General features: G+C 33.7%; 1 protein-coding gene and 1 non-coding gene across 2 annotated transcripts in view; one reads left to right on the top strand and one right to left on the bottom strand.

Annotated features, from left to right (window-relative positions):
- Positions 1–22,741, bottom strand: part of LOC128675166 (agrin-like) — a 168,248-nt gene extending 145,507 nt beyond the window's left edge. The window contains exon 1 of the mRNA XM_064436450.1: positions 22,150–22,741. Within this exon, the coding sequence (XP_064292520.1) occupies positions 22,150–22,624 (475 nt within the window). The 5' untranslated portion in view covers positions 22,625–22,741. The remainder of the gene's footprint in view (positions 1–22,149) is intronic.
- TRNAV-CAC (transfer RNA valine (anticodon CAC)) lies at positions 19,761–19,833 on the top strand. The gene has a single exon. It is a non-coding gene; the product is annotated as a tRNA-Val (tRNA).
- Positions 22,742–27,480: the final 4,739 nt, after the last annotated feature.

Consider the following 27,480-nt stretch of genomic DNA (forward strand, 5'->3'; position numbering starts at 1 on the left):
TTATGATTTGGTTTATTAAGCTAGCGAGGACACTGTCGCGAGACTGAATGGTCAAGCTAGAATTCACGGACTAGTATCCTGTAAAGTCTCTTTCTGATATTTTTATCAAAATTTCCATGAAAACTATGACATCCGAAATAATAAGTCATTGCAAGTATGACATTATTTTATTTTATTTTTTATAAACCGGAATAAACGATCACCACTGGTGACCACTTCCCGTCAGTACTATAATAATGAAACCACAACGATGCAAACTTATGCAATGCATATTATAAAGAGAAAAGATTGGTTTTTTGTTTGTAATGTATGAATGATGAAATTTCCAATGTCTCTTCACACAAAGCGAAATAAGTGCCAGAATTTCGATAACCTATAATTTACAGGACGACAGAAACAACATTCAGCAGCTTTCTATTTATTTTACCAACAAAGGAAATCAAATGTGACGTACATTCCGTCTGAGTTACTAATATCATGAATATAAATTGAAACATCATGTATATTTACGGATATTGCTCGGAGCGGGTCGGGCAGGTGTTCACACCAGACAATACGACCGCGGGCAATAGATTTCTGATACTGATATTTATGCCTATTACCAATCCAAAAGAAATGAGTACACGAACCAACCGCTCGGCCCGGCGGCCCTTCGGGAAAATGTTTGTGGCCCCTGGCGACTGTTTTACGCTCATTTAAGCGATAGCCCAGCACTTCTTTCAGTATATGAAAATTTATACGCCATGTAATTAGTAATAAATTTTGTTGTTCTAAAAAAAAAAATTTTAGTCATCTCTTAATTGAGAAGTGGGTAATTAACGATGTTTTAATTTAATTCAGTTGAATGAAATCAGAGCACAATGACATCAAGAATGCACAATTTGTACGATTGTGCATTCTTGGTGTCATTGTGCTCTAGATCAACAATTTTTTCGTAAATAAACTATTCGAAATAGCTATAAATTATGTCCAAAAGCAAGTGTGAAAGCATCGAAACTCTTTTCTCTTCTCAACTAAATTCTTTTCAGTTTGCAACTTATAAGTTTAAGATTTACAAATGACTTCATAAAAACAGCACTGAAAAAAATAGCAGACATAATTAATACGGCGAGCAGATCGAATGCAATTACTGTAATCTCATAATGTGCAAAATGTACGTGACAACATAATACGGCTTTTGAGGCTTCGTGTTCGGCTCCGAGAACGTCGTGCAAATTAATTTAATTTCCCGTGATTTACCTACTTTGCAAAATTAACGCATGCTATATCAACATATGAAATGATAATACAAATAACTAAATTGATAGGCAACACCGAGATAAATGTTCCAAGAGAGAGTCCAATGAAATGGCGACCTGCGAACGATGATGATGATTCAAATGTTTTAAATACTTGTCATGTCACACACAATATTTTAAATCGGGCGTCTTAACTTACTCCATGACCACTTCAAGTATAAATAATACCTATGTTTTCAATTAATATAATAAGACTCTTATTTTGACTCAAAAATAGGGAGAATTCAATAAGATATTCACCCGGTATATTCACACTCACACGTAGAGTTATTACCGTTCTGGCTCTAGCTAGTAGCTACGATTGCATTCCATATTGACAATGCAGCTGTCAATCGATGGAAAGCACCTGAAATCGATTCCAGAACTTGCTTGGGATAATTCAGGATTTGGTTGGGCAAATAATTGACGATGCTTTTAGCCGGAGACTCATGCATGTTCCCGTCATACTGTCAGATTTCTGAACAATTTTCACTGGCGGGGTATTTTTACATGGCATAGTAGTTTTTTCACTCACAATTATTATATTTGCGAAAATTATAACCTAATCGAAATGGTAACGAAATGCAGCATCGCTTTATCAATATATATCCACATATATAATATCAGAAACCTTATAAATAAATACTTTGCAATTTTAAAAGTATTTAAGTTAAGAAAGAGTAAATTCTCTATAAGAATAGATTTAATATATACCATTTCTTATTTCATTTGAGGTATTCCATTCAAATTGTTTTGCATTTAACTAAATACACGAAGAATGTAAAAAAGGAGGTATGCAAAAAAGACTTTACACAACATTTTGACAGAAGTCGCTGGTTCCTGATCACTGAAATCGGAACAATGTAGACAGAATAAGTACCTCGGCCCGTAGCACGATCGTTTAGCAAAACGTTTGCACCAGTTCCCTCGAAATTGAATTCACTATTTCAATGTCACGGTCAGAAAACTCCAACGCAATATTTCTCGGTAATTTCTAATTTTGATAGCAAATTCAACGTGCAAAACTTATAGCCCACTTTCGCTATGATTGTTGTTTTTTTCTACTATTTTTTTGTTTTTTGTCGTTTTTATTCTACTAATTTAGTTGATTAAAAATCGAAGACAAATGCGAAACCCTTTAAAAATTACATAAATTTCTCCGCAGAAACTTGACTCAAAAATTTGTATATTTAAGAGAGTGGTCCGAGCTGCATTTCTCATCATCGAGGCGTGACAAATTGTCACCATGGCTGGGTGCTGGGGTCGAGAACGTTTCGTGCAAAAAAGCTATGTAGGTACTTTAACTCAAACATATTCCATAAGAGAACTAAAAATAAATATCTTTTTTTAATACAAAAGTATGTTTATCACTCTTTCACGGCTAAACCACTGGGCCGATTTTGATGAAATTTGGAACAAATATAGTTAATTAACCGAGGTCAAACATAAGTCACTACAACTGCGTAAACTATTTACATTAATTATTAGTGCTTTTTTTATAGACAATAAAATATTTTAATGGTTGTTCTACAAGTTAAAATTTGAAATGTACAAATCGCTCTCAGCCCTTCCTACAATATTACTGCAAACCAGTTAGCCACTGCCATTTCTCTCAGTGTAATTATCAAGAACATGATTCTCTGCTAATTCAGGCCACAGTTATTTGTTGATCAAACAGTACCTGCTCGGGTAATCATAACTCTATTTTCAACTCTACATACATACCTACATACATAAGTTTATTATAGAAATCAATAATCTCTTTATACAATACAGCTTTTATTCAGCTAATAAATCCCACCAAACGCCATCGTGTAAATATTATCCCGCCAAAAACATAAATGTGAAAATTTAAAGCCTAAGCTCAATATAGTGTGATTGTCGGCTTCACCGACGATGTAAATAGGGCCGAAGTTCAGCAGACAATCTATCGTTTAACATTTTTTAAAATAAAGCAAACAACGTAAAATCTACAGCACCATACAGTTTAACTTGGCATTTATTAACTACCCCGTGTGTTGATCTTGTTAGTGGAGTTAAGAAGATACAACTTCACTTCTAGTTGACTTATCGAAAAGACAAAAAACGATATAAAATTTATTTCAAAACACACTTGCACCGAGCGAGTACCAGCTCCGCATCAGCGGAGGAGGAGACACCGCTCAACTATCCAATTACGGATCCATTAGCCTTCTTTCTCAGGTGTATAAACTCTTTACTAAAATAATCAGCAACCGTGTTACCCGAATTTTAGATGATGAATGAACCTGTAGAACAAGCTGGTTTCCGAAGCGAATTTTCCCCAACAGACCATATCCATATCGTGAAATAGCTGATGGAGAAGAGTTCAGAATTTAACAGACCCTTATGTCTAGCCTTTGTCGATTGTGAAAAGGCCTTTGACAGCGTCGAACACAGGGACGTGTTCAACTCTCTTCATTACTATCAGGTAGACGCACGCTATGTGGATCTGCTGAAGATGATCTATAGTTCGGCAACGATGCGGGTACGTCTGCATACTAACACCGATCCCATACCCGTCATGACAGAGATGGTTGGCGGAGACGGAAGAAGGCCTATGCCCAGCAGTGGGTCACGGAGGGCTGCAGATGATGATGATTACGTTTTTCAGCGCAGGTTAAAGTTAATGTTAAAACTGACAGGTCAACCCAGGTGAGTGAGTGAGACATTTATGCAAAATGGCATACCTACTTTGGGTTTTTTGCGCAAGTCAAAGTTGACAGTCCAACTCACTGTTATTTTTTGATTTTGAAATGTCTGAACTGAAGTAAGGTAGATAAATAAATCCTTATTTATTTGACAAGCGTATTTACTTGCTAACACGGACACGAACATACACGTTCTGACAATATTTTCTATTCTTGAACGGATGTAACTCGAAAAATATCAAAAGGCCCAACAAAAATGTATAAGTAATTCGGCATAAACGGTTCTATATCCCCTTATTCTGTTGGGAAGAAATCCCCGTAAATCCATTCTGGAGGGGACGGTCGCCGCTCGCGCATTGACTGAGACGTATGCAAAAGGATCAATGAGATAAATTGCTCTCCACTGTCACTTATTTCTCGGGATCACTTGGCTACATTGATCGAGCGATTCTATTGACTTTGGCGAGTTATAAATTTGCTTAGTCTTAAATAAGTGCGTGTTACTGTTCGGACGAAGATACACATACAGGTAACGGGTAGGTATATGAAAGTTATATGCCGGCTCCACACTATCCGCGAAGTTCGCCAAACTTTGGCGGATTAGATATACATTGCTGATATTTCATTGAAGTAAATAAAAGCACTCATTTACCTCAATGAAATATCAGACACAAATTACGCAATATTTCTGCATTTGAAACACAAGCTACTTGTCGTTCTGAATACAATTTTCTGAGTATTTATTTTTATTTAAATCACATGAGAACTTTATACTATAACTACATACTATACGGGCGAGTGAACTGACCAGCCCAATATCGTACAACGTGAATCAAGTCTTGTGAGTCTTTCTCATTGAAATGGATGGTGGGGTGAGTGGGACGAGTGGGATGAGATGTAATGGTGCGCGTGGGCATGTACCGCACACTTTAATTACACAGGCAGGCTGTATTAATGGGCATCCAGATGCAAACCCAAGATTACCCATAGTTAGAAATAATGCACAAACCACGTAAAGTAAATAAATAGGTAACATATTATATTAATATAATAAGACATAACATTTTTATTCGGGTTTCAGACGCATCAAAGTGTACTTATTTTAACTATATATAAGTGTGTAGTACACGTATAATAATAATAAAAATAAATGTGGAAAAATACAGGACTTCTATTTTTTATAAAACGTAGATAGGCAGATAAATAAATATATTACAAACAAATGTGACAAATCACACAGATTGAACTAACCCCAAAGTAAGTTAGAGACTTGTGTTATAGAATACTAACTCAACGATGCTATATTTTATTACAAATACAAATATAGATAAACATCCAAGACCTGGGCCAATCAGAAAAAGATAATTTTCCATCATGACCCGACCGGGGATCGAACCCGGACCTCTCGGTTTCTGAACCGAGATTACTATAAGCAATTACTACAGGCGTTACGTTTATGTGTCATCCTAAGGTAAATTTCGACCTCGGTGGCGCAGTGGTAAGCGCCACCGAGATAGAAATTTACTTAAAGTTGACACATAAACATAATATTCATAAAATCTCAAGTTTTTCTCTGACGTTGCTCGCTGATTACATTATCCGGAGCACTTAGCGTTTGCACCCGCAAATTACGTTGTTATGGGACTACAAATAACCACAAATTTATGTAGATAGCTATCAAGTAGCTACCGTTAAGTTGAACGTGTTTAAGACGGTCGAGAAGGCGATAACACGACTAGTGTTAACATCTGGCCGGGCTCGTCGCAGCATAAACATGCCGATGTTGGCAGCGTGTCTTAATTTGCATGTTTCAGGGCGACATCGGCACCCCGACATGGAAATAGGATCGTTACCCGAATTTATTCACAGAGGCAAGATGCCCCAAATTTTTAGCCGTATTATATCAACTACGTTACAAAATAAATTGCGAACTACGCGCTTACCTGGCTCGTTATGAATTCAGCTTTGAGATGGCACTAAAAGCAAATGATACGATGTTGGGGAGAAGCGGCAATGTACGCGATATACCCACACTTGAAAACCTTGATGATAAAGAGGAAAATGTAAGAATCTTGAAGAGGCGCTCAACTAAGATAATGATTACACAAATGTTCACATATCTCAATTGTTAAACCATTGAAACAATTGTACTATAGGTAATGAAGGTACAATCCCGCAATATACATTTACTAAACATAGGTACCTAATTAAAATCACATAAATGCGTCATTCGAAAATCGCCTTTAAAGATTCTTTAAGATGAATGACTGATTCCATTTCAAAAAGTTTAAGTTAATATTCAGATTATTCAAAAGCTTAATCAAGTAGCCAAGTCTTCTGCGATATTGCTCTCCAGTTAAACCGATATCTTTAGGACAATGAGGCTCGTTTGCTACCCCCATAAAAGTGAGATATAACAATAACCCAGCCAGCTGCCTCTCCAGCTTCAGGATAATAACTCCCCAATTAAAAGGGCATTGTTAAACTTAATCCCTAATCTATTATTTTAAATCCAAAAAGACTGTAAAGTAGATTAATCTCACTATCTAGATCAGTCATTTAAAGCCGTCTTTTGTTGGCTAAAGCAACAAATGAATCTAATTTACTTGAAATTGAATATGTAAATTTCTTGGATATTAAAGTATATAGATAGTGCAAATATCTATATATATTATCACTTAATATAAGTACACTTTTGTACCGGGAAGACTTAAAAAATAGTCTATCATAAAGCCAAAAAATATATAAAATAGAATTCATTACACTGAACAACAAAAGACCTGCCGTATTTAAATAACAGACATTTGAAACATACATAAACAATCAAATAGATGTAGCACCTATTTACAAACGTTATCCAAATACTGTGTTTAAATTTAATGTTATTAACTTAGTGGATATGGCCGATTTAAAATATATAATCATTGTTTCAGCCAGTAACTTCCACAGTAAACTGTATCAAATGATTAAACGAAAACAAAGCGCTCGCCCGCTACTGTGACAAATTTTCCAATAATCCTTTAGTACTGTAAAATACTATTGAGGGAAAAGCGTTTACTGCTCCAATATACCGTATTTTTCCGGTCAGGAGACATCGTTGATGAAAATAACGTAATACTTCAGTAGACACTATACAATGACATGACAGCGATACGGTATTGTTCTTATTATAAGTTATATTTACATATCACTAACTTTTGTCCGCAGCTCCGCTCGCGGTAGCCTACTATCTATTTCAAATATTATCAAACGGCCCAATGATTTAGCCGTAAAAGCGTGACGGACACAATCACAAAAAGACTTTTGCATAATAATTTAGTATGGTTAATATGGATTGTTATTCTCCAAACGCCTCTCCTTTTCGCCAAATGGTTCGTCCATTTTGAACAACAAACGGAATGTTGTTTTCTAATCCGAAACATTCTATTAGATCGCACTCGTCATAATATTTATATAAAAATAATTAAATTTCAATTAATTTTATTTCATCCATTCGCGATAGACGATAAGTAAATGTAGCTTGTGTGTCAAGATATGTTCTATCGTATTTGCATCATTGGGTAATAAACATTCTAACAAAAATCCAAACTTTAATATTAGTGGGATTTCAGACATCAAATAAGATCTTAATAGACATCTGATCTATTTGAAAAATAATAAAAATTACTACCTAATCATAAACTTTTATACTTAAATAAACAGTTAATCTTTAACATTTAAATTGTGCTCAGGTTGTATGGGAACCTCCCACATCTGACAGTAGTTTTAGGACGATTAACCACAGCGGACACGCGATATCCACATTTACTCATAAAACCTTAATTGTAAGTACATAAACCGTGCTCTCATTAGATATGTACCTGTTGACATTTAACAATAATGCTTTAAGTAGATAGGTACTAACGTAGCTACCAATACCCACTTCTAAACTTCTAGAGTATGTAAACCAGAATATTCATTACGAAACCAACCATAAATATATTCACCATTTTCTTTTAAGTCTTTTAAAATCAACTAAAACTAAAGTATTATTTCAAAAAATTGTATCTAAAAAAATACTAAAATGGAAAGTTCCATGTCAGTATTTTTTATACCTAATTTGTGTAATTACTTAGAAATTTATCTCAGGAGAAATTTATCTCATAGTCTTCATAAATATCAAGTTGTTTAATATTGTTCAGTTATTCTTACAATATTATTAAAACATAAAATTTGGTATCTAAGTGTAGTGTTAAGGTGCTTATTTTCAATAACAAAATTTTAACGTTCACAGTGACATTTCCCTTCAAAATGTTGCTAACTGTTAATTATTCACAAAGAACTGGACTTTTTAAACGTACAATTATCTTGAAATTTAACTGTCTGAGACTGTAAATAAGTGTTATTGTGACTTAGGTGTAAAAAATAAATAGAACAAAAATTGTGTTGAAACGAGACGCGCGTAAATTCGTCATTGCTGCTGACGACACCACGGCTGTACGGAGAAGTAATCACTGGATTTGGTTTGATAAAGCATCGAGATAAGGTCAGATCCATCCATATTACATATAAATTATCGAATAACATATAAATGATCGAATATTATAGCCTATAGCACACATAGAAATACGATTGGAGTTCATTGTTCAATCACGGATTTGCAATTTTATATTTTTTCTACCCACACATCTAAAAAACAGAAACTGTTATATTGGTACACAATTGAACGAAATAATACTTACATATATATTTGATGCAGTTTACTAGAATTTACTTTGTATTAAAATTGAAAGTAAAGTAAGTTATAACAAACATATTCATTATAAGGTCGCCATCTATTGGCATAGTTAGAATAACACTAATATTCATAATATTAATCAATTATCTATAGTTATAAGAATAGATTTTGTATATTTGTATATATATATAAACAATTTTATTTGAAATGAACTTCTTAGACTCGTTTCGTCGCAGGAAATCTGACTCAGAGTGTCAAACTGATGATATATTCGTGTCAAACTTAGAAATAGATAATAATTCAAGTAATACCTTACCAAGTATATCAGATGAGGAAGGAGATGATATGAAAAAGTTAAAGGAACGTTTGGCCACTGTTCAGTCAGAATTACAATGTGCGCAACAGGAAATATGTAGGCTATATCAAGAAAATAGTAAATTAAAACGTGCTAACAAAGAGTTACAAAATTTATATGATGCCAATAATAGCAATGCTAGTAGTCCTGTTACTTTGCGTAAAACAACGCCGAAAAAGAAAAACAAAAAACGTAAAAATAAAACTCAAACAGTTTCAGACGAATTAGAATCACAAAAAATTTCAAGTGATATAACAGAATCCTCAAAAAATCAATGTGAAACAAGCTCCAAAAGTAGTAACATGAAAATAAAAAAAAATGGAAAACAGAAACAAAATATGTATATTAACCAGCAACAAACAGATTAAAATATTTTCAATGGCTAAAGAAACCTTAAAAACATATAACATATGTCATTACCTTACTACAAATGGCAACACTAAATTATTACTAAAAGGTATCAAATCGAAATTGACACATTTTAATAATAATGACTACTGTATTATTATGATCGGAGATGAAGATTTTAAAAGTACTAAAAATTATTTTAATATCATATATTACATTCGAGATATATTGCAACAATTGACACATACCAACTTCATTATTTATCTTCCCACATACAAATATAGTCATATAAATAATATGTTCAATTGGAGAGTTGAAACATTTAATAACCTATTATACCTGGATGTACATAGTCACGAATAGGAATTGTAATGCGCCTAATATTTAATGATATTAAAAATCTTATTAAAGATATAGATTACAATAATAATCAATTAGAAAATAATACTCCAGAAGAGGATTCTTCATTTTTTCGAGACTAAGGCTTTGTACATTTTACATCAAAACATTGCAGGGTTATTAAATAAATCTGATGAGCTTTGCATTATTTTACAAGAACTCATTGATAAGAAAATAAACGTAGACATCATTTGCATAACTGAACATTTCATGGAGACTGGATACGAGACCTTCCTAAACTTACATAATTATACTTTAGCTGCTTGTTATGGTAGAAATCATTCCAAACGAGGAGGAGCGTGTATTTTAGTGAAGAAAGAGCATAAGTGGAGAGAAATAAATGTTAGAAAATATTGTGTTCCTAGTACATTCGAGTGTTGTGCGGTTGAGTTAATTGATTATAAACTTAATATTCTTTGTGTATATAGGGTGCCAGATTTTAAAAATATATATGATTTTTTCCAAAAGTTGGAACAAGTCTTAAACGATATCTCGAAATGTAGTCAAAAACAATTAATAATTGCTGGTGACTTTAATATTGATAATCTGAAAAATACTAAGGAAAAAATGAATTTGAAGGTATATTAAATAGTTATGATTTAAAATGAGCATTGAAACAAGTCACTAGACCAGTAAGCCAGACATGTATTGATAATTTTGCTCATAATTTCAAAAAGAATTGTATAACGGAAGTGTTAGATTTCGGTCTGTCAGATCACACAGCTCAGCTTATTAAATTGCCTATTTAAAAAACTGTAAGATTTAAGTTTTGGCGTAGAACAGTGCGAGATTACAGTGTCGAAAATATTATTAAATTTATAGCCTGTATAAAACGCTTAAGTTTTTCGGAAATATATACGAGTAATACGGTGGATCCCAATATTGCGTATCACAGTTTTGCAGAAGTTTTTATATTGTTTTATAAGATAATGACGTCCGAGAACAAATCAAAAGCCACATGGCAAATTATAAATCAAGCTAGACTAAACATACCAAAAGAAACAATAAGTCGAATTAAAGTTGATGATCACTATATAACAAATCCAGAGGAAATAGCTAATTCATTTAATAATTATTTCATTGACAAAATCAAACCAAAAAAAAGAAGTCGAGCCAATACCATATCTGCTATTACCCATAGACAACATTGTTTATGGTGCCATGATTACCAGAGGAAGATTATAAAATTATAAAAGAACTTAAAAATACGGATAGTGTTGGGTATGATGGTGTTTCAACCAAAATACTCAAAGCTGTAAATGAACATATATATCATCATGTTAGTCACTTAATAAACCTTAGTATAGAAGCTAGTGTTTTCCCTCAAGACTTAAAAACTCCATAATTAAACCTTTATTTAAAAAAATTAACAAAGAAGTAATTCAATATTATCGACCTATATGAAAAACATTTTTCCAACCAATTAAACGTCTATTTTGAAGATAAAAAAAATGTTGTGTAATGAACAAAAGGGGTTTCGTCGTAATGAAAATATAAATATCCAATCGGCCATCTATGATTTTTTGAAAATTTTATTAACTGAAGTTAACATCAGAAAACCCATATGCTCTATATATTGTGATATGACACAAGCTTTTGACTATGTTCAACATGACAAGCTAGATGCGTACGGAATTAGGGGTAATGTGTTAAATTTAATAAAATCATATTTATCTAATCGTAAACAGTTAACAGAAATTTCAAAATTCAATCTTAAAACAAAATCGGAACAACATTACTTATCAACTGAACGTTCTGTTTTATATGGTGTTCTACAAGGTAGTGTGCTTGGGCCCCTTCTTTTCATAATCTATATTAACGATCTTCCAAACACTACCAAACATAATATGACTTTATTTGCGGACGATAGCACGGTAACAATAAAATGTATTGATGTAAATATTTATCAATTAGATATTAATGCAACTTTAACATAACATAACTGAATGGCTTGATATTAATAATTTAAAGATAAATCTTGACAAAACCAATATAATGCATTTTAGTCAAAGACCGCTCGATACGGAAAATTATAAAATACAATATCAAGGCCATGTGTTGAAAGAAGTAGATTCAACAAAATTTCTAGGGCTAACTATAGATTCTAAATTAAACTGGAAACCCCATATAGATGGTCTTAGTAAAAGACTTAGTAGTTCGGCGTTTGTACTATTTAAACTCTCAAATGAATTAAACATAAAAGCGCTTCTTACAGCTTATCATGGTTTAGTGGAATTAATACTTAGATATGGAATAATTTTTTGGGGCAATTCGACGGATAAGGATATAGCTTTTAAAATGCAAAAACGCTGTATTCGCGCAATGTTTAGACTCCAAAGCACTGATAGTTGTCAGCCGTTTTTTAAAGAACACAAAATTCTTACACTTCCGTCACTTTACATACTTGAGGTAGCAACATTTGTGAAAACCAATGCTCACTTATTCCCTCGTCTAGCTGATGTTGTATTGAGAAATCATCGAGATATCTATCGATTACGCATGCACCCATCAAAAACTGCTTTACTCAGTAATAGCATAGTATGTATGGCACCGAAAATTTATAAACAAAATTCCAAATCAATATAAAAGCTTAAATTTAAATCTATTTAAAAAGCACCTCAAGTCTTTATTAACTGATAAATGTTATTATACTTTAAATGATTTCTTTAATGATAGACTCGAATAGAATTTAGGGCTAGTATACATTATAATTCTTTTTTGTTTTGGATTTGTAGTGGATAGCATGCTCCTCTTTATTTATTTATTTATATGTGCATACCTATATTCGGTAAAACATGTAGGTTTTATTCATTTTGACATCAATTTGTCTATTTGTACACATGTTTTTGGCAAATAAATGTTTTCTTTCTTTCTTTCAAGTTATTATGCAATCATCACTTATAAAAGCTCGCTCTTCGCTGGAAGCGATCGACAACGTCATCAGAAGCACTTCGGAAGTAATCTAAACAGTAATGTTTAAGATATAAACTCGACCAATTTGAAATGAAGTCATATATCCCCTGTAAGTGAATGTTCTCAATAAAAAGTATCAATAAAGCATAGTGAAAATGTGTCCGGAGTAAACGGTTATCGTAAATCTTGTGTATTGTAGAGTTTCAATAGGTCTGGGACGGGCTGATCCCCGAACGAAGATTTTCCATTAAATTCACCACTTTTATGAATTTGTAAGGGTAACGATTGATCGATATAGAATGGAGTTTTATTGTAGAGGTATATCTAATGGAGTTTTATGCCAGAGGTTAGCAAATTGCACTCTGCGGTGGGAGGAAAAGGGTAGAAGTATAATGTTATTGCAAATATAGCAAATAATAATATACAAATAAATAAGTAAGGGAAAGGAAAATTTCAATTGGGTAATGACTTAATATAGAAGAAGGAATTTCGTTATATGTTGTTTTTTAATGATGTGAATAATTCAATGAACATATTTATTAACGACTTAATAAGTACATAAATAATATCTTGGCTGATAAATATTGATCTTGATATTCTTTAGATTGAACATGAATAATTTTAGGACAAAATCTATGCTGGCGATATATTTCAAAACATAGAAAAAGAATAGAAGCACTATCATAGATAATAGAGCAGTAGCAAAACTTGCTCCTAGTTATGAAAAGGGAAATGCATGCGTACTTATATGCGAAGAATTGAAATATTATTTATAAATTATGTATTTTAGAAAGTAAAATGCATTATTTATCAAACACAACAAATTAAAACGCGTAAAGAGTTGCAGGCGCGGCTTGCAGGGAAATGTGAGCCGGCGAATCGTAAAAGGTTTAATGGCGTCATAACGGCGGCTTTCAATTTATGCTGCTGGCAATACTCGCTTAGCTTGCACGGTGCAGAACTAATGAGCTCTGTGATAGCCGTGAAGCTACCGGTACTAAGGCCTGATGCCGATCACTGCCAGTTTCAATTCATGATCAAGCAAGCGCCCTGGGCGAAACTTCTATCACCCTAAAAAGTCATTCGAAAGAAAACAACGCGTTTTTTTTATGTGGCATGTGGTCCCGCCCTAAAATTAGACCACTACTTTTCCCCACGAGGCGACTAAGGCCCTACGACTTACTAAGCCTTGTAAGCTGATAGAGGAAAATATCATTCCCATGAAGGGTTGAAGTTTTGTAAAATCACAGCCGAATAATAAAAATGTTAAGGTTTATTTTTATGGTGATTCCTGCTTCACGGCGATGCAGCCCCTAATGAAACCAGGAACCTGAGAAAATGAGAAGAGAACGCGTGCCTAGTTGATTCAGCCTATCTATCCAGCCGCATATTCCCACAAAGTATGAGAGACGATTACGCTCCTTTATCAAAAAACTGAAACACCTCTTTATATATATCACTCCCGGACATTAGATGCATTCTACTCTCTCTTCAATTAAAATCTCCACGTGCCTGCCTTATATTTGAGCATAAATTTTGAGTGCAAAATTAACGCGCGTCTTTACTGAACTTTATTATCATAACTATGAAATTACCCACTTACGCTTAATTATAAAAAGAAAATATTAGATACCTACTGTGTAGATAGCATTTGCTTTCGATTGTATTAAAGATAACTTTTCTACAACATTTACTCACCTGCACTAATTATGTACTTATTTGAGACGAACGAGGTACCTTACTCCACCTACATAAGTACGAACTTATAATATAGCGGGTGGTTACGTATGTGGTTACGTAGGTAGTTATGTTTTTGTTTCCAAATTAAAGTCTGAGTAGTTTTCAGTACAAGTATCTAATATTAACGTGGAGGGTGATATCTCGGTTCGCAGTGTTCGCTAAATATTCAGTGTTGTTTTAGGACAAAAGTCAACAAGCTCTGCGCCAAGACAACATATTAATTGCAAATGACCAAATTCTGATTAGATTTTCGAGGTTACTTACATGAGAAACTTCATATAATTATTCAAAGCTTTGTATTTTTCATATAATTATTCAAAGCTTTATATTACGAAAACTTAGGTACTACTGCTGCACAACTAGCCACAGTGAGTGGATGGCCTTTAGTAGATCTTTGACGACGACATCTCGCCAGTGAGCGACGTGAGCGCTAGCTCCAAACTGTTCTATCATCCTTCTTATAGTATGCCCCAGTTTTTCCTATGCTAGCTATAAGTACAGGCGACTGCATATCAAGTTAACCTACTTGTGCACTAACGTCGAATTTTTAATGAATTTGGGTAGGTTGATGTGCTGTTGCAATTAACAAAACTGGGGGCCTACCATCAACTATTACAAAACGATTCATTTGTAGAGCAGTTCAGTTTAGAAACCTAAAAAGAATCGCGTTATTTGGTACCACCAACTAATCTTAACAAAGTCGCATTTGAATCGTAAGGAGTGAATCAATTAAAAAAATAAAAATTGTCTCTGAATCGTAAACCCCAGTGACAGTAGCCAAATGTAAGAAAGAGATAAGGCTATACGATATCGATATATTTTATCTCATTTCAAGAGTTACGTTCCGATATCAAATTCTTACCATTTTGGGCAAACAATACGCACTTTTTTGTTACTTAAAATTAAAATTTATATTATTAATTTGCTACTACATGACTATAGTAAATACAAAACACAATAAAATAAAATATTTTAATTAAAATAAATGCAATATTATGCAGACTAAAAATTTATCGGTCCTAACATCTAAACACAAAGTTCGGAACATAAAAACCGTACCACGAAAGAGTTTCCCTGGCAAAATTAGGAACTATCAATAACAGATAGACCACATCGTTATGACAGAGTAGCGCCACGTCTGTGGGACTTCTATCGTGGGAATCTATCTGAAATAGTAACTTTTTTGAATCACCAATTTAGACAGCTAAGCGATCCAGTTTACGTTCTCAATGCACATTATGTTACAAAATTGTATGTAAAATGAGTGAATAAAATCGAATTGGCGTATTGTTTTGGTCACCACCTATAATGGATCGTATATCATCTCGATAGTACGAATTAGCGATGCAGATCAGTTTAGGTCCTGGATTGAATCGCATTAAGAGATGATGGTGTAAACCCCCAGGTCTTTAAATAAGCCTAATTGTTATACATGTATGTAAGTTTATATAGAAAACACAACAAACAAAATATTGTATCCAGAACAAAACCTACATTTTGTTTCAAAATATTATTACAAAATATTTTTTACGTAAGTATACATATAATAAAGTGGCAAAAAATCATAGTTTATCGTGTCCACTGTAGTAAGATCAACAACTCTGCTCTGATGTCCACGGCAGCCTAGGCAGCTGGCTAGTAGCAGGCTAAGAAAGCTGTATCGAGCTAATCGAATCCACCCCGGCGCCGCCGCTCCCGCAAACACGGTCACTTTATTTAACAACGCGCTGCTGCACAAGGCAGGCTCTTAACCAAGTATTTACAAACTATTTAATATATCTATAGAATTTACTTATTCTGTGGCATGCAAGGTGCAATACCGTTGTCACAACAAATATTTTTATTATAGACTAAAGAATATTTTTATACAACGAACAATTTTAAAGAATAATTTACATTTTTTATATTATTAAATATGTACATAAATAATTGTTTTAACAGATATTTTCATTCAACATTTGGCTGAAATTGGATAGGAATTTATGAACTTCTAGTTAATCAGAAAATATTTTTCACGAGATCAAAGTTGGCCTGAGCCAAATAATATTAACACAATCAGTAACTCTCGAAGACCTAAAAAATCCAATTGCACAACATCAACCTTTATATCGTATGTATAAATCATATAAGTAATGAAATTATTAAAGACCCTGCCTGTGAAACATGCCCTGATATACCTATACGATTATAATTTAAATAAGTTCGATGTTGCATTCATCTATATTATATTAAAAGTAACATTTATAACTATATTTTATTGTACTCGTATAAGTCGTAGGTTTATTTTTTCACTTTATTTATCAGTTTTGTATTGCCTTTTAGTTGTATTATGGTTCATTCTAATGGGTGGGTATATTTTGTAGCTATCGTTGTATATGTACCTATATAATTCTGTTTAAACACGTTTAAGGTAGCAAATTCGTTCTTCTAGCTATATATTATTGTATATCCATATGTGTTTGTTATCTGTTGTGTTTTCCTGTGAATGTAATATAACAAAATAAATTACGTAAGTAGACCTAAGTTTTGATTTGATTTCGATCTCTTGCCACAGCTTGTTTTTTTTTCCACACGAATTCAGGAGGTGGCAAAAAGTGCACAGTTCGATATTGCACATGAAGAGCGTGCAACCGCATCGCTGGCATGATATGACAGCGTTGAGCGGCGGAGCCCGGTGTTTTATGAAATTTTATGCGTTTGAGCAGCCGCTGTCAGACCCGTTTTAATTGAATCGCGCGTCAGCCCCGTGATGTACGACTGCGCCTGCCAACTTCCAACTAAACGAACAATTTATCGAAATTAATCCCGCATACTTTGCCGGATAAATTTAAAAATACTCGATCGATTAATCTGTCTCCGTTTTTGATCCTTTAATTTAGACAAGTTCATTGCAAACATCAAAGTCTAGACAGATAAACGATTTCATCAAAATCGCCGCGAGGTGTTCCATCAGTTTTGTTTTTGACTTCTTTTATAGTAGTTATTGCCTGGAGATCTGCTCCTGTAAAGTCAATAGACTTTGAGTAAGTGTTATATTACATTACATTTATTTTTAAATCCCTATCAAATTTTAAACTATACAAGTTCGAAACAATAAATAAAGAACATTTCCAAAGGTAAAAACTATAAGCCGTTCTGTACGAATTGGACACCGATGTCAACGGAATACTTTGATCCAAGCAAACATTTTAGGTTTTTATAATCTTCTCGACGACGTGTGAAATGTAAGATAGAAATAAGAAAATAAATATAAAATCCTGCGTTTTTATAACTCGGCAAATAAGTCATTGTAAGGAACCAACTGTATTCTTCGAGATATGATTGTGTCGTAAACGCGAGCACTGCTTCGCTCGTACATTTATTGAAACGAAATGTTTTATCGTCCCCAATAAGTACTCATAATAAAATAATAAAAATTTATAGCGACCTTTGAACATAGTAGTATCTTTCTTCCATTATTTTGTCTCAGTTTCTACCTTTTCTCAGATAAACATTCTTAAAAAAAGAAATCAGGCACTATTAGATAAAAATATTTTATTGGCGTAATTTTGTAAATTATTATGTAAATTTATATGGCGAATTTTTTAATTGAATAAATAAAATACCATACCATTTACCAAACTTTAAATTACCTACGGACAAAAGATTTATTTTTATTTGATTATCGCGGAGAGTTCATTATTTCATCAAGAGTATTAAATATCTCGAATCACATAGATTCGAGATATTTGTGTAATGTTAATACCATTATCCTTCAGAAAAATATCATACATATTCCATTACGATTAAAGTTGAAGCAAACGACTCAAAGTAGATAAATTCTTCCATTTGCCAACAGAAGTTTAGTAAGTACTTACTTCAGCCACAAAACATAGAGGAGATAAAGTTTATGTTTCTCTTATTCGTCCGCTCCACTCCATAGTTTCATACTAACCAAATGAAGTGGTGATAGGTAAAATGTACTTATGTGTGCTATTTAAAAATTGTTTGAGTTTATACAAGTTTTGATTTTGTCATAACTACTACATAGTTCAAACCGTCCTGATGAATAACTGTGTCTATTGGTGAAAACCGTCGGTATAAAAATCCGTTTACCGCCACTATTACCTTGACTTAAGATCCGTACAGGGTAACAGGACAGCGGTCGACTGTGCATTCTGATGGGTAGGCAAGACCCATGATAAAGATCCCCTTATGATCTTAATTTTGACGAAGTAATCTCTGTTACCACGTTATTTTATGGTACGGGTTTTCATAAAATTAATATCTGGTGCGGCGTGCAGGTAAACGGAACTTCAGCGGGACTCTCAGACATGCAAGTAGAAAATTTAATATTCTTGTGTCACAGTGACGTAACATGCCTTACTTAGTACCTACATACAATATAGCTACAGTATTTTCTTTTATCTATATTAAGGTTGATTTATTTCACGTAACAAATAACTACAAAACACAATATCAACTGTAAAAGTCTTTGCTGATAAAAATGAAGTTTAGATTTCATTAAATAATGCTCTTAATAGTATTCATCAAAATTACTTTTAAAAGGATGGAAAAATACAAATTGGAATATATTATTGGTGATACTCGATTATACCGACACTCGATTATATGACATTTCATAAACGTTGCCAATATTATTTAGAAGGGCCCCGCGTACATACCTTATCTCTGAATGAAACAGCCTGAGAATGGAAAATATTTGAGTGAAATAAAAAAATTACCTATAATTAATTTTATGTTTCAATTAGAAAAACTATAATTTAAAAATGAATGTAATTTTGAAATAGCAATTAGATTTTTTATTTTCGTATTATGAAAGCTATTATGATCAATTGGGATTTTTTTTCTTTATCGGTATCCTTGTTTAGTGACTCACGGGTTACAAGTAAAAGAATTAAGTTGTTTTATTTGTTGAATTTTTGACCATGAATCTACAACAGGAAATGTCGAAAAGTGACACTTGTAAGAATTCCGTGGAATTAATAATAGAATGGGTGTATATGTCCCTAGGTAGTAAGTACTTATAAAGGTATATATACTTATAAAGGTAATACGTTTACACCAAAAAAGTTAAACTCGAAATTGTAAATCTAATGAATAATTTCTAAACGGCAAAGCTGAAATTTGCCAACGCGGCTTGACGCCTTACTGCATTCATGTAAAATTATCCTTCATTCAGATTTCTCTCTGTAATCTAGTTACAATAAAATTAGGTACTTCACCATGCTAATCGAGTTTACAACTCTGATTACAGCCGGTAATAACATTTTATGACACAATAAATAGTAATATGCGTATGATTATTTTGTTTACTTGTAACATGTAGGATTACGGGTCATGTTTCCGTAGTGTAGCGGTTATCACGTGTGCTTCACACGCACAAGGTCCCCGGTTCGATCCCGGGCGGGAACAATACTTTTTTACTTGATTCTAGGACTAAACTTTTGCTATATTGCACTCGGAAAAATGAACTGACCTAGGTACTAGTTGTAGTTTCATTTGTTTTAGTAAAACCCCGAAAATGGAAATCTTTTTAAGGAAAAAAGTACCCCAAACTAGATTTTAAAGTAAATGTATGTCTTTTACTTGTCGATTTATAATTTTATTTAAAGTTTATTGCACAAGAATACAAGTTGTAAAATTTATAATAGATGAACTTAAAGTTGGTGAATTGACGTTTTGCAAACATCAAACAAATCTAACAGTAACCTTTGGATCATACAGAGAACGCTATGTGGGATTAAAATATATACTTACATAATAAACATTTAAATATATACAATACGATACATAGACTTACACTTATTACACAATTATTACTACTTCTTCTAAAGTATTTTTATTATTTCAGGCCTTAATTAATCAAACTCACATATTCCAAACATCATAATTTCAGCGTCCAAAAGTCTACAGCTGGACGTAGAAAGTCTTCTCCCAAAGTCTCAATGTAGGCAGATCGAAAAATAATATTTTTCCATACCTATCCACATAAGTTCTATATTATATAGATGTATTACATAGCAGTAAGTGTAATTTAATTAACGTTTCAGTTATTCTCTCTATATACCCTGAAATAATAATTACTAACATCTTTAAGTAAGTGATGTCTTGCTTTGAGGCGCAATTAAGCAAATCAAAATATTGAAGCAAATGGCTCTGGTAGCCACAAGATAGGTACCGTTGGCATAGGGTTGTCACTTGTCTTGATAATGAAATTCATATTTTGAAATAAGAATTTCATTACTACTTCTTCGACCACATTGGTCCAGGATTTGAAGTAGGTATGTGGAATATAGTCCAGAAATATATTATTATATGCGTGCAAACGTTTAAATAGCTGATGATGATTATAATGTGCAAATTGTTTGACAATTAAGAATGTCGAAAACCGTGCGAATATATAAGAAAAAGTAGGAAACCGCCTTGGTTTCGACGCTTTGGGGCTAAAGATGCAACCATGAAAGCGCTCAGATGAAAGTTAGGGATTTGTAAAATAAGAACATATTTTTGTTGAGCAGCCCTAAAGCGCGTATCAACGCTATTGCGGTCACTCGACTCCGCCCGCCAAGTAATTACCGCCTTCTTGTTTATTTACGCTGCCCTTTAAGTAATCTCTCAGGATGTACAGTAATCAAGATCTTGTCAATGCCTTGTCATTACAAGTATTAAAAAAAAGAATAGGAAAACACAACTAATTTATAGGTAGGTATATAAAATATTCAATAGGATTTCAATTTTATGCTCCATAAAATTTTCCCACTTTTTCAGAGTCACTGTCTCACACACACGTAATTTTATGGAGAATATATTTTATAAATGAACTTTGAAATAATCACGAGTTTATTAACTAGCTTCAAAATTTCACTTTTTAAATAACTTTTAAAAGTATTACTTTAAAATTACATGTTTAGACTTCAAGACATATTTTCATCTAAGAATTTTTATACTTTTATGGAAGGTGTGTGTAGGTAATGGCGCAAATATGAGACAGCAATGTGATAACCATAATAAAAAATGAAATCGACTGGGCATTATTATAATACCTACTTGTCTATCTAGACGACTGAGACTCTGCTCGCGTCGTTGCCAAATGGCTAGTGCTCACGTGCTAGCTTTAATCATATAAGTTGCATCAGTACATTTAACATGCGTAGAAAATCACCATTTTATTTAAACGATAGCTGCACGCAGGTTACAGTTAACGTTCAAGTTGACTGGTGCAACCCACCCTAAGATTTCCCAACGCAAATCTCAGAGTCTATGATCTTGACTTGATGGCAATAGGGCTAATATTAATATTCAGACATTCATACAACTATAATCTTAACAGCCATTCCAGCTATGTCAAATATCAAAGCGACTTTAGATTAATATTACATTGTGAATCATATTATTATGTTAGAACTTAGTAACTAAAATTTATATAGACAGGTAATATATCTGAATTTCTTTGTTCGATATATGTACTTATTGGCTCATTCTATTGCGAACGACAATTTCTGTAACTTATATAAGAACCTTAATATATTTTTATGTTCAATAAAATGTACATTGCGTTGATATTTAATAGTATCTATTGTGTTCAACAGTAAATTATCGACGGCACCTTTAAGCAGTCGTTTTCTACTTTATAACGTTCTTTCATCACAGTCGTTAAATAATAACAATTGCGAGTTGTGACTTTATTCGAAATCAGTAGATGTTGTAATGCGTTAAATGCTTACTTACCTTTGAGTGCTGCTTCTATAATGTCGATGTTCTTCAAAGTCAATAATACCGGCGCGACGACCATTCGCAATAGATATGTCTCCTCTCTACTCTTTTCTGTTAAAAATATTGCATAAGTGCGCACGCGCATCGGTGGGCATGTCATCGTGCGCGAACTTGCCACAAGCACGGTTGCGTCGCTGAAACGGAGCGACTTCGCTCTCCCGAACTTAACCACCACTCCTATTTCATTCAAATCTCCCTTGAGAACTCTTCTAATATTCACTTTATATACACTTGTGTCATTTTCAGTTTTCACGCTAGAAACTTTACCAGTGAAAATGTATTTGGAAACGAGAGTAGCACGCTTAATTAGCACTTTGTCAAATATTGCTGCATTGCATATCCCACGCGAGGTTCTATTCACTCTCATATTGTATGGCAAAACTTGTAGATTTAAATTTATAAGCAAGATCATTATAAGTATGAACCGCATTTTCGGTCTCCGCACCACACTACACTCTGCAAATTTGTAAACGCGATCATAGACTACTTTCACGGAATCAAATAAGGAACTACAAGAGGCGCGCGCGCAGCCGCTGGGCGCGCTAAGGCTATGGCGGTACTGCCTGCCCACTCACTCCCGATCGTTCACCTACCCTACATATTTACATACTGATTGGTCCCGCGTAAATAACACCACGCATCTTGCGATAGATTAGCAACGACAAAAAACGAAGGTACAGGTTAATCCATGAAAACAAATTCAACCAATATTTTGAATGACTTCGAACCCAGAGTGTCTCGTACCTGTAGAAAAGCTCTCTTTACGTTTACTCTGTGTCTGGTCAATCGCCAAAATGAGGGAGAGGGGCTGTAGGAAAACATACATTCTAGCTTTTGCTCGCGGCTCCGCCTGCGTAGATTCACCATAGAAACAAATTTATTTTTTCCCAGGATTACCTAATTGTATCCTATGTCCTTCTCCGTTTTCTGAAATAGAGGTATGCAAAGTTTCAAAAAGATTGTCGAGTAGATACGAGTAGAGTATGAAGAAGTAACAAATAAATACTTATTACTTTCGTGTTTATAATATTAGTTAAGACTAAGTTAACGTTAGGATTAACATTATCTATCTAATATTGTATTTTCATTTTATTTATTGACATTTATCAATCTTAAAACCCTTAAAAACTTTTCCCAACGACAGTCCTAAGATTAATTACGGAGCAATATAAAACTACTACGTACCTAGTGGATTTAATTCTGGGGGATTTTTTTTCTTATTATTGCCATTGTATAAGTAAGTAGGAATCCTTCTATATCTAATCAATTTGTACTCCTAGTGATTGGTTGGAGGCGACGTGGCGACGTTTATTGTGACACTATCCTAATTTGTCGCACATTTCGCACCCAAATAGAACTAGGTAAAATGCCGCTCCTCCACGTCTCTGAATAAAACCCATTTGTTACCTGAATGTCACTATAAAATTTAATGTTCGTACTTACGCAGAAAGAGGACATTATTATTTATCTATAAATAAAAGTCTCGTTGACATTAATATCCACTTTGCGAGGATCATTAGAACAGATAAAAAGTACGTAGTACCTATACACAATAACAATAATTAACATACCAATTATAAGTACCTAGTTATTACGTAACTAAGTACTTAACAGAGCATGATTCTACGTATCCATTTCTGTGATGATTAAAATCAAAATCGAAAGTTTATTCAAAAATACAAAATTTAAAATAAAATAAAGTTAAGTATTCAATAGGTATTAAACATTGGGAATTAAAAAAAAGAACAAGACATTGTTTGATTCGTTTTTTGTTGAATTAAGTATATTGTTAGTTTCATGATAAGTAGGTTGTACCAGGTGCTTGATACCTATCATTTCAGAAATAAGTACTTACTTACAATCCAAATATGAATGAAAACTAATAAATAAACATTTCATTTCTGCAATACAGTCATGTATGACAAAATTATTGTTGATCACATAACTCATCAACCACAGCGGATCAAAATGAAATCCACGATCGCACGTCGAAGCGGTAAACTAAACGTGTGTGCGATCGAAGTACAAAGACAAGATAAATTATCATTAAACTATCAGCTAACGGAGAACTTAATTCAATCAATCGCAAATAATGACTATTCCCTAAATGAGCCTTTTACAGAGCGTGGCTATTAAAGTTTAACGAAAAATAGTTTTTGTCATTTGATCACGTGTAGTGTACGATCATTATGGCGGGGCGACGTCATCAGAAATCAATTTGTGTCTTGCTTGGCGAATATCTCTGAAAAAATAATTTGTAAAAGTCAATTACGGGCGATTTGCGTAACTAGGCCATCGGAATCTGCTATCAATCAGCTTCGGGATTCCAGCTCCGCCGGGAAGACCCGGATCAGACACATTAATGAGGGGACTAATTCCAAGCTACTTAGAGTTGGACCGAGGTCGTAGTAGCCCTTTTTTCTATTTTTATTGAATTTTGTACATACCTAAACACATCTTACGTCTCACATGCAGTCTCATACCTACTACGCCTATCAAAAAAAGAAAAACTCTAGCAGCTCGGGTAAAACCAAAAATACTCGTAAAAAGTAGCCTATGTTACTCCCAAACGTTTCGTCTATATCTCTGTGCCAATATCATCAAAATCGGTCCATTAGTTTTTGAGTTTATTAATTACAAACAAAAATACAAATCTTTTATCTTTATAATATCATTATGGATATGGAAGAATACATGTAGGTAACGTACACGTAACATATTGTTCATGGGAGAACACATAATAATTACAAAATTAATTCGGTGCAAACATAGGGGTCACAAAATTAAAATTCATGCCTACAAAGGCGCTCTCTAGTGGAGTTGCAATTAATATGAAAATCTCTGGACAATATTTATGACACTGACACAGGCGAAATTATTGCAGAGTTTAATATTTACTGAGTGCCCGTATTTTACACGTCGAGGGGATTACGCGCGAAATATATACGTAAGCTGCGTTATCCAAGTTTAACGGCCGCTATTTTGACACCTGATCGTTGTGGAATGGGCTATGTCGGAAATGCAACAATAGTTACGATAATATTACTGGCCATATTTCAGGCACGGAATTGCTGATATTTGCTGGAAAATAAATTAGAAGAGAATACGTCAGCGATAAAACCGCGTCATAATCATCGCTGGGAGCGGGTAATCCCGCTATAACGCATTCTGTCAGTGCATCGCAAACGAGGTCGTGCAGTGAGTATACGCTGCCTAAGCGTGGATAATTTCCCGCTCTTGCACACAGCTTTACTTTCCCAACTGCCAAGTGCGGCGGTTGCGTGAAATATGAGCACCTATGTACGTTTACGTTTTCAAATAATCCTCTGGCTGCAAATTATAACCCGTGAATGAACATAAAAGGCGCGCACGCCGTAATTCGCAATGAAAATGTCGTAAATAATTGTCGTGGCTTTCGTACTAATTTCTCGCCAAGAGTGAAATCTATAGAGACCGCGAGTCGCGTCGCTATGAAAAATTGCTCTAACATCGTACCTGTTGCGTTCATTTCACGGAGTGTTACTTTTGAAACTAAAATGTATTTTTGATAATATAATGTATTAAGTGTCAGTTTCTTCTTTTAAATACAATTTAACGAAATTATTTTTTAGGTATTTTTATAAACTGAGAAAATTAAAATTGAGTATGGAAATTTTATTTGATACCTCAAAGTCCTTTTATCAGAACCGAATAACATTCAAACTTCTTCATATGAAATGGTAACGCATTTTTAAAAAGTTTGAACTATCGGCCGTGGTCATTACTAAGTACAACTTTTTTTAGGATCATGCAGTTTACTATGAACGAACAGAATTAAATATTGCAGAAAGCAGATTTATTTCAGCTTTTTCCCCTAAAGACATCTGTTGATCTGCAGGCCTACCTACCATCAACTTTGACGGAACGATTCCAATGCAACCACAGTTACAGTTCAATTTAGGTGCCTAAACTGAATCGCATTAATGCTAAAAACTAACTCGATGAATCGAACTCGAACCTCACAGCGATATTATAATTAAACATTCCGCAGCTCCTCATATGAACCGTTTCAATATTCGAACAATGTCGTACACTAGGCACTTCCTATGACAATATTAGCGCGTGTATGCCTCATGCCAGCCTTCCGGATGTTTTAAACGCCTAGTTGAATACTTGAACCCTCGCGTTTATGTAACATACTTGTTTTAGATTTATGTTACGTATGCAAGTAAAATGAAGATCTTTGGACAACATTTATAACACTAACACATGCGATAATTTAGAGCGAAAAAAAAAATAAAAATAAACAAAATTCATAGTGTTTAAAAATCCAAACTCTGTACGCGGAATTTTGGTTTGTTGTCACTGTTCAGCAACTACTTATACTGAATCTAGTCAATGATGACTTATCTTGATTGTTATCTACATGACGAGCTATTAATTTTTCAAAATTTATTAACATTATGTAATGTTTGACATTAAATTTCGGTGACGATATAACGACGGTTCTGGAACTGGATGAAGATGAAGAAATTCATTTACATGTACCTATACCTACCTAATGTAAAATTTCAGATTCTTTGAATGTTTTATTTATGCAACTATTGATTTCATAGTGTCCATGTCTCCAATTAATAAACATGATTGCGTAATTTAATCCTACCTTTAATAAATTCACTCAATATATACCCGAAGTTTTATATTAAGTAGTACTTACCACAGTTACTTACCTTCATGTAAGTAGTTGCAGTAGGAATAAGGAAAGAATTGATCGTTGAAAAAGAAAACGAATGCGAGTTTACTCCTAATTTTCATCGTATTTCGCATGACTGCCCTTAGAGTAACTTCAATACGACATTTTAAGGGGGAAAGGGGAATGAATAGCGGCTTTCAGCTATATTACTGCGTCACAGGCGGTTAGGGAATGGTTGTTATGATGAAATTAATGGCGCCGCCTAAGTGAGAGCTCATATGGTTCACCCATAGGGTTCACCTCGATTACTGCGAAAAACAAATGCAATATCGCGCCGCGCCTTGAACATTTCATAACATAATGCCGACGCCATTAGTATTTTTTTTTCTTTTTGTTAATCTATGGTCGTTGACGCCCAATAGTCGTCAAATAGCCGTTCTGACCCTTTCATTGAACATAGTGAAATCTAGTATAATGTTACGTGTAGTTGAATCATTAGAGCATTTAGAATATTCAACATAATGACTGACTTGGTGTTTGATTAATAATGGCATTGTTCTAACGGTTAGCTGTTTATTTCAACGGACATAGGTATACATAAACCAAGTAGGCTG

This window comes from Plodia interpunctella, chromosome 2 (genome assembly GCF_027563975.2).
Source record: "Plodia interpunctella isolate USDA-ARS_2022_Savannah chromosome 2, ilPloInte3.2, whole genome shotgun sequence".
Classification (NCBI taxonomy): Eukaryota; Metazoa; Arthropoda; class Insecta; order Lepidoptera; family Pyralidae; genus Plodia; species Plodia interpunctella.